We start from the raw sequence: 13,276 nt of genomic DNA on the forward strand, positions 1-13,276 counted from the left end.
TCTTTCTTGTTGACACATATAAGAAAATTCTGGCTGGACACACATGATTTATTCTTTATATCTGGAGCCGGGCTGTAATCATTCACCCCATTTCAAGTCTAGTTTGGCAACTTTATCTCGCTTGCAGTTTGCATTTTTTGAAAGTGAAAATATATTCTTCAGCTTTTGATGTGTTGATTGGTAGGAAGGTAAAGACAGCCGCACGAAGTCTCTGGAGACTGGTTCAGTGGCTAAATGCAGACCTCTAGTGCTTTCTTGTTAGCCAAGATAGATCTACATCCCGATGAACCACAACTAGTCAATAGCAGAGGCTCTCGATGCATGTGCTCAGAAGCCACAAATCAGTTTTCCCTGGGACTTAGTTATCGGCATATTGTGCCGTAGGCCATGCCCTGCTGCTGCTTGCCCGACTGTAATTTTTCCCCTAGTGAAGTTTTTAAAGTCACAGGCTGAGACTGTAACTGTGCTCTCCTGGCAACAAGGCTGTCATTAGCCTTCCAGATATCAATTGCTCATCAAATAAATTGCTACTTTAATGTCCTCAGCCTCTCACTATTAAGGAGGTTCAGTGCTAGCAGAATTTCCCCCAGTTATGTTTTCCTCTTCCAAAATTTATTTCCAAATGTTTCCTTACCTATGGCCAGAGTTTATATTAAAATGATATATGTGCCTGAGCTGGCCCATTACATTTTAAAGTCTCTATCACTTCTATCATTGAAGTATTACAAAAGCCCCCATATTGGTCTCAACATAATTGGCCTCTTGGCTCTCTAATCCACCTGTACCTTGCTTCCAGAGGCATCTTTGTAAAATACAAATCTAGTCACATTGTTACTCCTATTTTTAGAATTTCTCATTGTCTCCCCACATTTCTCACTGGGGCCTTTGGAAAATCCCCTGTGTTAGAGCCTAGGATGCCCTAAGAAAATACCATTTTATTAAGGAGAATTGCTTTCTTTGGACACCAGAATGTCCCCTGAAAGTAGTCCAGTGCCTCTTTGTAAACTTAGAGTTTGAATTTAGGTCCCAAAGCTATATTTGAAATACCTGTGTTATTGGCTTGTGGTGCAGCTTTTAAAAGGATTAGTGGGTTATTTTTGGGAGGGGAGCCCCAGCTCTGGCCAGCAGGCCACCTCTGAAGTGCTCTGGGCAGACCAACACCTAAACACAAGTTCTCCCTCTTAGCGAACAAGCCTTCTCTCCCCCAGTCAGCAGGGCCTCTCCTCAAAGATACCAGTTCTACATGATGCCTTCTAAGAAGGGGCTGATCTTACCCCACCTGATCCCCCATGGGATCAGTTCTCACCTTCCTCTACTCTGAGGCCGAGTGAGGTTTTTGGGGCAACACCTTCCTCCTTCTTTGCCAATGGGAGCCATCTTCGCCACCCTATATTATGGTGTCAAAGTGCAACACCAAACTCTTGAGAGTAGTATCAATGGCACATGGTAACCTGCTTCTCAAACTGCCTGCGCTCCCTCTCCCTCCCAGGACACTGCAGCAACACCAAACTACTCACAGTTCCCTGAGTGTCTGCCTCTTTGAGCCTCAGGAACTTGCATGCTACCTGCAGTGGTTGCCTTCACCTGGATTTGTCTTATCTGCCTGCTAAACTTTTACTCATTCTCTGTCTCAACTCAAACATCACCTCTCCTCTGACATTTACCAAGCCTAAAGGAAAAATTTTTCTTTTTTTTTTCTCTCCTTTTTTTTTTTTTTTAAATGAGAGAAGCTTGGGCCTGTTTGGGAAAGAAGGCAATAGAGTAGGAGAGATTGATAGGCTAGGATAATTGATGGAGCCCCGTCCAGAAGGAGATGATAAAGGGTAAGATCAAAGCGCAGAAGGAAAGCATTGTAAGGCTGCCCTTACACAGGCCCCGTGGATTGTAACCATTTGTTTGCTTGTAGCTCTCCCTGCTCCAAGGCAGTGGTGGCCCAAGCCACCACTGTCTCTTACTCAGATCCCTGTAATAGCCTCCACAGTGGTCTCCTTATTCCCACTCTTGCTCCACTTTAGAATAATCTCAACACAGCATCCAGAGTGAGTCATAAAATGCAAGTCAGATTCTATCACTCTTCTGCTCAAACTCTCCCCATCCCTCTCCATGTAAACACCAGTGGGCCACTAGCTGCCACACTGTGTGCTCTGCTCTCTTCCCTTCGAGGGCCATATCACCTTCTAATACAATATTTACATTACTTATTTATATTGTTTGTTTAAACTCCCCACTCCAACAATCACATGAGCTTCTGGAAGGAAGTTTTGTCTATTTACTTTCCTGCTCTATCACCCGTAACTGGGACACATAGTAAGCCCTCAATAAATATTTATTGAATGAATGAGTGAATTGTCCTATGGATACTCACACATAAAAACAGTGTAGAGATTGAAAAACTCATAGAATTTGTGTCATCCATGATTTTGGCAAGAATCTTAGTTATCTCTAATATAAGTCCCTTTCAATACCAGTTTTGACTACTAAGGAAACTTTGTAAATTTGGATTACTCTCTAATAATGCTATGGCCTATATGAGAATAAGACATTAAAGTTATCCTCACAAATCTTAGTTGATTATTTCTTAGTCTTTATTTAAAATTAATGATCCTTAAGTTTGTTGTTTTCCTGAAAATACTAGCAGAATGATTTTAAAGTAGGACTTCCTTATAAAACTTCATACGCAGAAAAATTACTCACTAAGAGAAAATAAGCAAAGTTAGCAAAATTTAAAATTTATATTTGGATAACTAAAAGAAATGGAAACAACTCTTTACCTATTTGCATGTTTATGTTTTGATTGCTGCTGTGTATAAACTGCCATCATAATTTTTATTCAGAAAGTTGTCCACAGTTGTTATTCAAACTTTTTTCATTATGAACTATATTTTGCAGAAACTTATAATCCTAGCTGAAAGACTCATTTGTATTTTAAATTTAGAAAAGTGTATTTTTTAACTGAGCCCATAACCGGTGTCCAATTTTTCTCTCATGACACCCATGTACCAAGAGGACATTTTCACGCCAAAAGACACTTACACCTTCCCTGCCATGAAGAACAGAGGGGTGGTTTTTTGGGCTTTGGACAACATATCAGTGAAGTCAAGTCACACATTTCTCAATACCAGTATGCAAACAGGGGGAGAAGGAAAGCCAGAGCCTGTAAAAGGAATTCTTGGACAGCTTGAGGAGAGTATAAAATGTGCTCTATAATTTTCAGCCTCCTGCAGTGCAAATGATTAGCTAAAGAAACACTTTGAACCTGTTAGTTGTACATCTTTTAAACCATTTTAAATTATGGAAAAGATAGTCCTCAAGAAATTAATTAAAGTTTTGGACAATAATGCAATCAGGGATATCTGTGTTTGCAGTCTTTTCTCTCTGCTTGCATACATCTTTCTCTGTCAAGTACATCAAACAGCTAATTAGCCCCATTTAAAGAGCTTCACTGCTCACATCACTTAAAAGGATCTCCAGGCTGCCTTCTTAGAGAGTTCACACTAACTGTGCATTGGTTTCCTGAATGCTTCATAGACTTAGAAAGAATCTATTCCCTCCACATTGGAGGAACTTTAAAAGTAGATGGACTTTCTTTCCTACAAATCAATTTTCTTTGTTTTCTCACTCATGATCAGCATTTTACAAATAATCTTGTAAGCGTTGATAAACTTATTTCACCTGGTATGTGCTTATTTTAGTTAAATACCCTTGGGTTTGCTGAAGACATCTGAAAAACATTAGAATGACTGCTTTTTATTAAGACATGTGGTACCAGAAAAAAATTACGAGAGACTAAAGTGTTGCTTTCATTTAGCATAAAGTGTTACCATGACAAAAGTTCGGTGTTTCAAATACCCATTTTAGAAATAACTACAGGTCACATGATCTACAGATATCACATGTTAGCACATGTTAAAAGTTATAACCATAACTAGAGACAGAATTTCTGACTCACAGCTTCCATTAATCTGAACTATCACATGTCATCTCAAGTTGACTATAAAAATAACTCAAGACGCCAGAGTGCTTCAATTAACAGCTGAAATATTGTGATATTTTAACACAGGTGATATAAAGAATCAGAGCCACAAATAGATACATGGCTGTGAGTTATAGCTATTTCCTTGCAGGTTTATTGTCGAGGGCAGATGTAGAGAATGCTTTCCCTTCTTGTAAGCCCATCAAGCAGGGTAGGGTGATGGTGGGTGAGGGAGTGCATGGAGGTGGATTACACTTATACAGTTTCTTGATCATCTAAATATATGTATGAATATTGTCCAAGGCAAGAAAGGTGGCAGGTAGTTCAAGAACACCCAAGATGTTTGAAAGAGAGATTCTGTAGTATCTTGAGTGGAACAAAGTGCCCAGAGGAACCAAGTAAATATTTGTAAAATAATAGCAATGATAATAGTAGACATCCATTGTGAACTTGGTATGGTTTAAGCATGACTTTAAATGTTGTAAACATATATTTTTTCCAGTTTGATTGAAATGAAATTGATATACTGCACTGTGTAAGTTGAAGGGGTACAGCATAATGATTTGAATGTTCTAAATATATTAATTCACTGAACATTTACAACAATCTTTTGAGGTAGGTACCATTAGTACATATTCTCATCAACTTAGCAATGTAGAAACTGAGCTATAGAGAGTTTAAGTAACTTGTTCAAGGTGACACACCCACTAAATGGTGGATTTAATTTTGAAGCCAGACAGTTGGGCTCCAGAAATGCTGCATTCTTAAAATCTTGAAAAAGGAATAAAAGGACAAAATGATGAAGATAGGGTGGTAGAGATCGAGATGGGAAGGAAGGTGAGGAAAGAAGTAAGAGAAGAAAGGAGACTAGATAGAAGCTAGGGAAAAGCTATTTCTTTAGGCGACACCTAATATTACAATTTTAATGGAAGGTCAGGATGCTTAAGGAGTAAAGGAAGGAATGGTGGGAAAAAAGATTTCCCTGAGGAGTGAGATATTTGACCTAGGCTTTTGAAGTGAATCATGCTGGATTTGAGACTTTTTTGCCTTAAAATTTCATTAAAACTTAACCCCTAACTAGTATTAATGCTTACTAAAGTATATTTTCATACCAAGCAGAAAATGATTTCAACAAAAATAAATATTATGGTTTCAAAGGAGAGGGAATGAAAGCCAGGTTGATACATGAACTATCCAAATAAAGTGAAGAAAAATAAAAACACATGAACACTTAAAGTTTTGCTCTTACTTTACTAGGAGCATATTCCTCAGTCCCTATATTTCAAAATTATGCAATTGACACTTTAAGGCTGGCCTCATGCAGTATGCCTGTAAAGACCAATAAATAAGAAGCTGTCTTCAATACTCAGCAATAACACAAAAACAAAATATTTGTAGGGTGGCAGTTTACACAACTTGGACCTACTTTTTATTGTGATCTCTTTGGCCAAACACATTTGTGCAAAATGAGTTTCCACTCCCTCTGGCTTTAGTGCTCTGAACTAGTGGTGTCTGGGCCTTAGGATGTCTGAGCAACCTATAGCCATGTAGGAGATTTGGGGACAGTTTGGGCTAGAGGTTACATTAATTGTCATTTAATACAACCATCTGACTTTATTTTACTTTAGGCAATTTTTGTTTGTTACTTTTTAAACTTTTTTTAAAATTTTATTGAAATACAGTAGATTTACAATGTTGTGTTAGTTTCAGGGGTACAGCAAAGTGATTCGGATGTATATATATCCTTTTTTAGATTCTTTTCCATTATAGGTTATTACAAGATATTGAGTATAGTTCCCTGTGCTATACAGTAGGTCGTTGTTGGTTGTGTGCATATGTTAATCCCAAACTCCTAATTTATTCCTCCCCCAATTTTCCCTTTGGTAACCATAAGTTTGTTTTTATGTATGTGAGTCTGTTTCTGTTTTGTAAATGAGTTCATTTGTATCATTTTTTAGGTTCCACATATAATTGCTATCATATGATATTTGTATTTCTCTATCTGACATACTTCACTTAGCATGATATTCTCTAGATTCACCCATGTTGCTGCAAATGGCATTATTTCATTCTTTTTTATGGCTGAGTGGTATTCCATTGTATATATGTACCACATCTTCTTTATCCATTCACGTTTCAATGGGCATTTAGGTTCCTTCCATGCTTGGCTATTGTAAATAGTGCTGCTATGAACATTGACTTTAAAGTTGAGGAAATCCATACCCTAGAAGGGAGGGTTATTTAAAATTCAATCAATCCACAACTATTGAGTGCCTACCACTTGCTAGGCACTGTTCTAGATGTTGAATTGGGAGGTTTGTTTAATGTTACACAGCTAATGAGTGATGGTCAGGAGAGGCAAGATCTTTTGTCACTCCATTTGGTGCACTTTCCATTGAATCATGCAGCCACCCACTTTTGAGATTATTTTCTCAACTTGGCTTTGAAAATGCACCTGATTATCTGGTTATGGTTATCCAATTTCTAGATGGTTGCTTCTTGCTATTTATTTTCTGGATATTTCCAGACTAGGAGCAATTTGTTACAAGGAATAACAATTCACTGCTGAGAGTTTGCCACTCCTCTTGGATTTTGCACTCTATGTCCTATCGCACAGTTTGGTACTAAATATAGCTTAAATGTGATATCAATAAAACTCCTGGGGATGTAGGTCCTAATTGCAGCATTTAGAAACTATCACTAATAGCAGATGGTTTTATTGCCCTTGGGATCTTTGCTGCCTCTGTTTGTATTTACGATTACATGATTGATTAGTTCTTAAAAGAGTTTTGTAGCTCCAAACGAGAAGTTACCCAAGCATTGTATGATTCTATCTTTGTTACAACATTCAAATTATAAGATAACTTAATTCAAATTTTCCCCTCAAGTTATTGTATGCCTGTGTCTTTTGGTGAACTGGGGGGAATCAGGATTTGAACTCCAGCTCTTTCCCCCTCTACATGTGATTACTGCAGCATTCTCAAGCATGTGATTCACAACAGCGGGTGCACCTAATTTCTATCTTCTTAGTTCCAGCCTCTCCTGACTAGTCCCTTCACTGCATTGCCTACTGAACTCAAAGATCCTATTCTGACATATTAATACCATGATTCATTAACGTCTTTGACTATGTACTTTGAACCAGGGACTATTCTAAATGAAGGTACCACAACTATAAAAATTGCTAATCTCATGCTAAAAAGTTAGGGTCATACAAATTCTAATGAACCTGATGAAAGTAATTTTGATATACATTTTACCAGATCTGAACAATTATAGAGTCACATTATTGTACCAGGCAACACATACATAGTGGGAAATCCAAGAACTTTTATGTTTATCATAGACTTTATTATGGCGATTACATTTCCTGACCTAAGACTCTGACAAAAGGAATTTGCTTTCAATAGTGCAAAAGAAGACAAAATGAATACCTGAATCCGCTTGTTTTCACAGGCTTCTTTTGTCCACATGCCTATTGTTAAGTCTAAACTTGTGACAGGGTTCTCACATTGTCTTGCACATAAAACAACCTTATGAACATATCTAGAAAATATTCTGGAGCTAATGACATCATTATAATTGCTTCATGATTACCTTTTGTGAATTCCTCTCTGGGATAGGACATTCCTTATAATCAAGATGCATGTATAGTGTTATAATCTGAAAATTAGAAATACCAGACAACAGAGTACATTCAATGAAGGACACTGAGAAAATATGATTACTGAGTTCAGTCTGTGGTATTGCCTTCTGAGCAGTGACAGCAACACTGAAGCTCCATGAAAAAAACAAGACTATAATTATTATCAAAATGAATTCTAAATCAGATGAATATATTCATTTTTGTTTTCAAGGAAAATCATAGTAAGGAAGATTGATTAAAAGAGAGATTTTATAATTCTAAGGACACATTCATCATATACCACAAATATTACAGCAGAAGGGATTGACATCATGGTAGGTTTGCCTCAAATCCATTATCTTTCAGTTAATAGATACCAATCATGATGGAAATTTGAAACCCTAAAGTAATATATTAAGTTGTTCACATGATTTGTAACTGGAATTCTTTATTCTGAATTTGGAATGATAGTTATTATTTTATTTCCAGGATTGATGAGGCTCTTAGAATAGCTGAAATGATTCTGAAAGAAGCACATACTGAATAATCACAGTAATGTGATCAGATGTCAGTCTTTCATATTTCTAAATCCTTAAAGTAATAATTTACTAATCATTTCACTTCTAGTCTAGGTGAAACACATTTATATTCAAGTTATTATGAGTTGTAGACTGCTCTGGCAATTTGTATGAGGAGAGTTTTGGTGTCAAGAATATATAAGAGGGCTTCCCTGGTGGCGCAGTGGTTGAGAGTCCGCCTGCCGATGCAGGGGACGTGGGTTCATGCCCCTGTCCGGGAAGATCCCACATGCCGCGGAGCGGCTGGGCCCGTGAGCCATGGCCGCTGAGCCTGCGCGTCCGGAGCCTGTGCTCTGAAACGGGAGAGGCCACAACAGTGAGAGGCCCGTGTACCGCAAAAAAAAAAAAAAAAAAAAAAAAAAAAGTGAAATTTAGAAGCCTATCACATTTTTAAACAATCAACGTTCAGGTTGTTAAATTTAATAATAAAATAATTAAATTGTATGATACCGAAAAGTTTAATCTAAATTAATGCCTAACTTTCATAACTGAAAAATGGTACTATATATTCAAGAATTTAATTAATTAATCATATAACTTATGTTTTTCCAATTTTTGATGCACATTAAAGAAATGGTATTTCCTTGAAAAAACTATTCATGGAATCACCTGATGACTTTTAAAGTATCATTCATTTAAAAATTAGAAATATAATAAAAATTTTTGATCCTGATTCATAAAAATACTTTTAATATCACAGCTAATTACATACATATATGCATATGTATTCATACACACACACACACACACACAGCAGAAAGAAAAATTTCATGAAACAAAATGTAGCTTTTCTATATGGATTATGCTCTGACCTGTTCTATTCAATTTGAACCCATTTTATTTCATGTTTTTGAAGTGATGGTCATGAAGACCCGTTAACTAAATTGATTTCACAAACTAGTAATGGTTTTATGACCTGTAGTTTGAAAAAGAGTGCCCTAGTGTGCATCTTAGAGTATGTTAATAATTACAACAATAAAAATTTCTATTATAAACTAAATTTGAAAACCTGTGTCTTTAATAAAGTTAAATAGGTTTCTCTCATGAGAGACTTCCCAGGGTTTAGTATCCTAGGTATAACTTTCCCAGAAGAGGCTCGATATAAAATACAGCATTTTCTAATTGGATAGGAGAATGTGGAATGGAACAGATCATCTTTTACTCTTTCTTCCTTTCTTTCTGCCTTCCTTTTTTTCTTGTCTCCCTATTTTCTTTCTTCTTTTCTGCCTTCCTTTATTTCTAGGAACTGCCTTTGCAGAGTAGTTTAAAGGAAATATGCTACATATGTTTTAAAAACAAACAAACAAAAATCTCAGGTTATTTTTGGCTAGAACAGATCTCATTTTCTTGCATTTTTTATTTGCCCAAATCACATATTTCTATGTGTGAACTTTGAATTTGTCAAACAAAATTGCTCTAACTCTCTGACAGCATCAACTTCATCCCATTATTTTTTGTCATCTGGCACACATTGCTCTCCTATTCCCTGAGTAGGATAGTCATAAATTGCACATACTGCATATGTTCACATTATAAAATTACATCTATGTTACAAATAAAAATGTACTGTCCAAACCCTTTAGTCTATTTAGATGCCAGCCATGTTTACTGAGTTTATTTGATGGTATTCTACAGATCAGAGAAATATTTATGTTGTTTTAAATCAATAAATAATAATTATTTATTTGTACAGCAACAGAAAATAGAGAAATAAAAGATCAGAACTAACATTTATTGAGTGCCCACTATATACCAATGTCATTTTCTTCACCAATGTTAAGTCAGTTAATTTTTTTTTTTTTAGAGAAAAAAATTTTATTCCAATATAAAACGCACTTATAAAATGTCCACAGAAGGCATGTAATTCTTCACTGCTATATAAACTCACTGGGAATACTTTATTCACCTTCTATTGTTATGATGACATCACCTAAAACATAAACGATGAGTTATACTCTACAACAAATGCATCATTGATTTTCAACAATCACTGGTTTAATAATAATTAAGATAATATAATCACATCTATATTCTGGAATGTCCACTTACTTTCATGTAGTGTAATAGAGTTTAAGAGCATAATTGCACATGGATGGTAGAGAAAAACATTCACTACTAAATTATTTTATACCTTCATGACAGGTTAACTTTCTTCCTGACCGAAAATAACAACTTCAGCAGCTTGGCCTATGGTCAACAACACAGCTCCAGAATTCTCAATGCAGTAGTTTGTGTGTATGTGTGTCTATGTGTGCACCCACGGAAAAACTTAAAAGTATATCTTTCATAAACAAGTGCAACATTACTGTCAATTATTTTGCATTATAGTCTGATTATTTGTAAACAAACAAAACCCCACACAAATACTCTTAATTCTAGAAAAAAAATCTGTCAACTCATAATTATTCTAACATGCTTTTAGTTGAACACACATTGAATTTCTGAAAGGTGCATATATTACCTTAGATAATAAAGTGTACAAATGAGTGTTTCATATTTTATACTATGAAATGTACATTTCTGGTATTTGTTTTATGCAGCACAAAGTTTAGATCAAGAAATTCTAAATCCCGGATCCCCACAGTTCGTTTAGAAAAGTCCTCTAAAGTATGGCTCTTGCAGCAGGTTTATCAGATTAAACACGATGAAGTTTTCTAGCTCCCTCTATTTCAAGTATCAAAGAAAACGAGGCTCAAAATCTCTGTAGGTTGTAATTGAAAATGCAAAGCATTAGAAAACAGTTAACTGTGTTTTGAAATAAGATATAAATTGAAACAAGATTCGTTTTCCTGTGTTAGGCTGATGAGTACTAGGACTTTAAAATAATTTTGTTAAATCTGAATATTTGCCTATAAATATATGGTTTTAGAGAGAAATCAATCGATGTTTAAAACTTTTTCAATATTGTTGACTTTAGTTTTGGTTTTGAATGATATTAATTTAATATTCAATTGGACATAAATATTTGGTCTCACACTACATATAATGAAATGACTTACTTTTGAAATGGAAAATTTTTAAAGCACTAGAAAGAGCATTTACTAAAGCAGTTTCAACGTGTCTTTCAACATCATCAGAAATCCTGCAGTATATATCTGGTACCCTTAATGTTTCAGAGTGAGTTGATTTTCTGAAATTTTAATGCCATTTAAAAAACGAAAAAGTCAAATAGAAGAGACTGCTGCAATAAAGCACTGTTTCTAAAAGTTGTAGACATGATCTCACAGTCTGAGTGAGCACTGCTCTTCAGAGCACCTTTTCCTAGGCACATGAAGTTTTCAGCTTAGAAAATAATCTAATCTGGTCCTTAACATATTCATTAAGTGGAATGAATATTTTAAGGTCTTTCTCTCTCCCTTAAAGAAAAAAAAGTGATGTATCACCGAAGAGTAATAAGAATTGTATCTTACTTTAGATTTTCTGGAATTGGCCCAACTCTATAAAATTTTAAGAACTATGTGAAAGTGTGGAATCATCACTCTATGAAAACTGTGATGAAATTAAACATCATTATGTCGAACCCTTTTCTAGCTTTAACTCAAAAATAGAAATCATGAGTCTTCTATAACATTAATTTAAAAAACACACAGAAGTGAAAAGTGCTGATTTTCAAAAAGTACAATTTTTTCCCCTACTATACATCAATGTGGAATGATTTCAGTTCTCCTGTACTAAAAGCTGGACTTTAAAAAAAACTAGTATTGTAATAATTTTAATCAGTAGTGGCTTCAGTTTCAGCTGGACCCCTAATTAGTCTTCGAATTCCTCTCTTTCCTGAAGGACCTTTTGGTTTTGCAAAACTTTGTTTATGTGCATGCTGCTTGGGGTGTACTTCTTCATAAAGGAAGTCTGCAGTCAACTCATCCCCATCGTCTATCTCGATCTTTCTAATGACATCCATTTGTAGTTGTCTTTCTACAATCTCTAGCAGAGGGCTCTTGCAGCTAGAATACAGCATCCGTTCTCTTATACTGCATGTGTATCCAGGCATTGAATAAATAAAAACTATAGACTCCAAATAGTCTCCTTCATGGGAATGTTTATACAGAAAGAAATGATAACGTGCTGAATCTCTGGGAATCCTCTTTGGCAAATCTTTTAGTTCTGTATTTATTGTGTTGGCCAAAATTATAATTTCATTTTTTATATCTATTTCCAATTGCACATAGTTGAGCTGTCTGTTATTCAATTTTTCCAAAGCCTGAAAAGCTTCTCGAGAGATAGGAAATGCTACTCCTTGTAGTGTTTGATGCTTAGTGTCCACACTCACGTCAGTTTGTACCTCATTAATTTTAATCTGTCGTAATTCTTCTTCAGCTGCAGTCAGTGGGGCAGGAGAAGACTGTGACAGCAAATATTTCTTATATCCATGTAATGACACATCTTCCTTTACTGTTCCAAACACTTCATCTTTAATGTGGCCACCTCCAAACTCCTTTTTCAGAGTTGCTCTTGTTGCTGCATACAACATTTTTTGACGAACATGAGAATGGTCTGGAGACCACGCAATGAATATCCATTCATATCCCTGAGCATTCTGAGAATCTAACCTGAATAATACGTAGCACGGTTGTTTGTCCTCCAACAGGGGTAAAACAAAGGAATCATAATCCTTATCCCAGGAATCTAAAGGCTGCCTACACGCTCCAACCACAAGTTTCTCATTTTCAATCGATATCTTCAGAAGTCTGTATTTTCCATTTCTTGCTCTGGCAAAAATATCTTTAACATCCTCACTTGCTTGGATGCCGGTCTGATGGGACATGGCGGCGGCCGCGGGCTCCCGGCTCCGGCGCTGAGTGCAGCGAGCGGCCCCGGCCGGCGGCTCCAGAAAGTCAAGTCAGTTAATTTTTGCTACGTAAAACACAACCACAAAGACTGGCGATTTAAAATAGCAATGGTTTATTATTTTCCACAATTCTACAGGTTGGCTGGGTTTAACTGGATAATACTTCTGTTGGTCTTGCCTGCAGCCATGTGGCAGCAATCATCTGGCACCTCAGCTGTGGCTGGTGTGTCTAAATGACCTCAGCACATATCTGAGGCCTTGATGCAGCCTCTTGACTGGGTCTCTTTTTCCATGTGGTCTAGTAATTCAGG

At 36.1% G+C, this 13,276-nt stretch overlaps 1 protein-coding gene across 1 annotated transcript; it reads right to left on the reverse strand.

The window, feature by feature from the left end:
- Positions 1-9,977: 9,977 nt before the first annotated feature.
- Positions 9,978-13,006, reverse strand: LOC308618760 (twinfilin-1). The gene has a single exon (XM_081237016.1). The coding sequence runs from the start codon at positions 12,939-12,941 to the stop codon at positions 11,889-11,891; it is 1,053 nt and encodes a 350-aa protein (XP_081093142.1). The 5' UTR covers positions 12,942-13,006; the 3' UTR covers positions 9,978-11,888.
- Positions 13,007-13,276: the final 270 nt, after the last annotated feature.

This window comes from Mesoplodon bidens, assembly GCF_964165515.1.
Source record: "Mesoplodon bidens genome assembly, chromosome: 1".
Lineage (NCBI taxonomy): Eukaryota > Metazoa > Chordata > Mammalia > Artiodactyla > Ziphiidae > Mesoplodon > Mesoplodon bidens.